This window comes from Diaphorina citri, unplaced genomic scaffold (genome assembly GCF_000475195.1).
Source record: "Diaphorina citri unplaced genomic scaffold, Diaci psyllid genome assembly version 1.1 scaffold14153, whole genome shotgun sequence".
NCBI classification, from domain to species: Eukaryota; Metazoa; Arthropoda; class Insecta; order Hemiptera; family Psyllidae; genus Diaphorina; species Diaphorina citri.
The window spans coordinates 1-1,270 of NW_007391520.1; the positions used below are offsets into that span (position 1 = coordinate 1).

At 40.2% G+C, this 1,270-nt stretch overlaps 1 protein-coding gene across 1 annotated transcript; it reads left to right on the forward strand.

The window, feature by feature from the left end:
- Positions 1–7: 7 nt before the first annotated feature.
- On the forward strand, positions 8–550 carry LOC103523030 (calpain-C-like; the record flags this gene model as incomplete). The annotated part of the gene is made up of 2 exons (XM_008488108.1): positions 8–131; positions 428–550. Coding segments are annotated over exons 1-2 (226 nt in total), but the record flags the coding sequence as incomplete, so codon positions are not given.
- Between the last annotated feature and the right edge of the window lie 720 nt (positions 551–1,270).

A 1,270-nucleotide genomic window follows, 5' to 3' on the forward strand; every position in this document is an offset into this window, starting at 1 on the left:
GCTGAAATTCAGCGATTTCAAAGATCTGATGTGTAGTCTCAAGTATTGGCAGACCGCTTTTAAAAACCACACGAAGGAGAAAACCGGAATCTTGCGAGCGGAAAGACTGCGCGATGCATTACTGGAAGTGGGTGAGTACCTAATGAAAAAGTTCGAACGAAGTGAGCTCTGTTTTATGTCCGATCTTACCACAGAAAGTTTTCAGATAACCCAAAGTTTAAGAAATACTTGCCTGTGTAAATCAAATGGGTGATGTCAAAACCCTTGACACTGTATTAACTCCCAGTGGTAAGATCGGCCATTAGGAGGTTGTACATGTACAATTTCCTCTATGAAACCTCTAAAAAAATGTTCATCAAAAAGTGATAATATTTTTTTATTAAAATCGTGATAGATCTTCGATAACCGATTTGGCGATTCCTTGCAGGTTACCAACTGAACACGGAAGTCCTATCAGTTCTAACACTCCGATATATGAGGAAAGATGGCACGCTGAGATTTGGAGACTTTGTGTCCTCAGTGCTGCACCTGAGTATCGCTTTCAATATTTGCTTTCTCTTATCCTGTCTCTCCTTCTCTCTTTGATTTCGAGACGATAGACCTCCGTTGTTACAGTTCCCTCTATCAAAACTTTTGGAAAAAAAACTGTCCTCTCCTTTTCTTTTCCTGTTTTTTACTTTTTTTTTCTTTGATTTGGGGACGATAAGACGTCCGTTGTTACAGTTGCCTCTATTAAAACTCTCTTCAAAAAGACTACCTAGTTAGATATTTCTAATTAAGCTGACATAGCCATTTTTCATCCTGTCTTTTTTCTTTGATTTGGGGACGATAAGAACTCCGTTGTTACAGTTGCCTCTATTAAAACTCTCTTCAAAAAGACTACCTAGTTAGATATTTAAGGGCCTAATACTCGAGCCATTTTTCCTTGACTTCTCTCTCTATCACAGACGTCAGGTACAGGGCGGCTGAAATTCAGCGATTTCAAAGATCTCAAAGATTTAAGTAAAGCTGTGTCCGAACCACATACTTGAAATAAACAAAGATAAGTAAAACTGTGACTGTGACCACACATAATCCAAGGCCGTCGATGGATGTCGACTGAAACCGTCCACACTGCCTCGATCAGGTAGACCTGACAGGTACACCTAATAATAGTGTGTGTGCTCTTCAGGTATTAGGTAGACCTGATCAGATGACCTGTCAGGTCTACCTGATAGTGAGTGGCTGGCCTTTGTCAAGACAGTAAGGCCGAGTTATAGTCTGCAGAAAC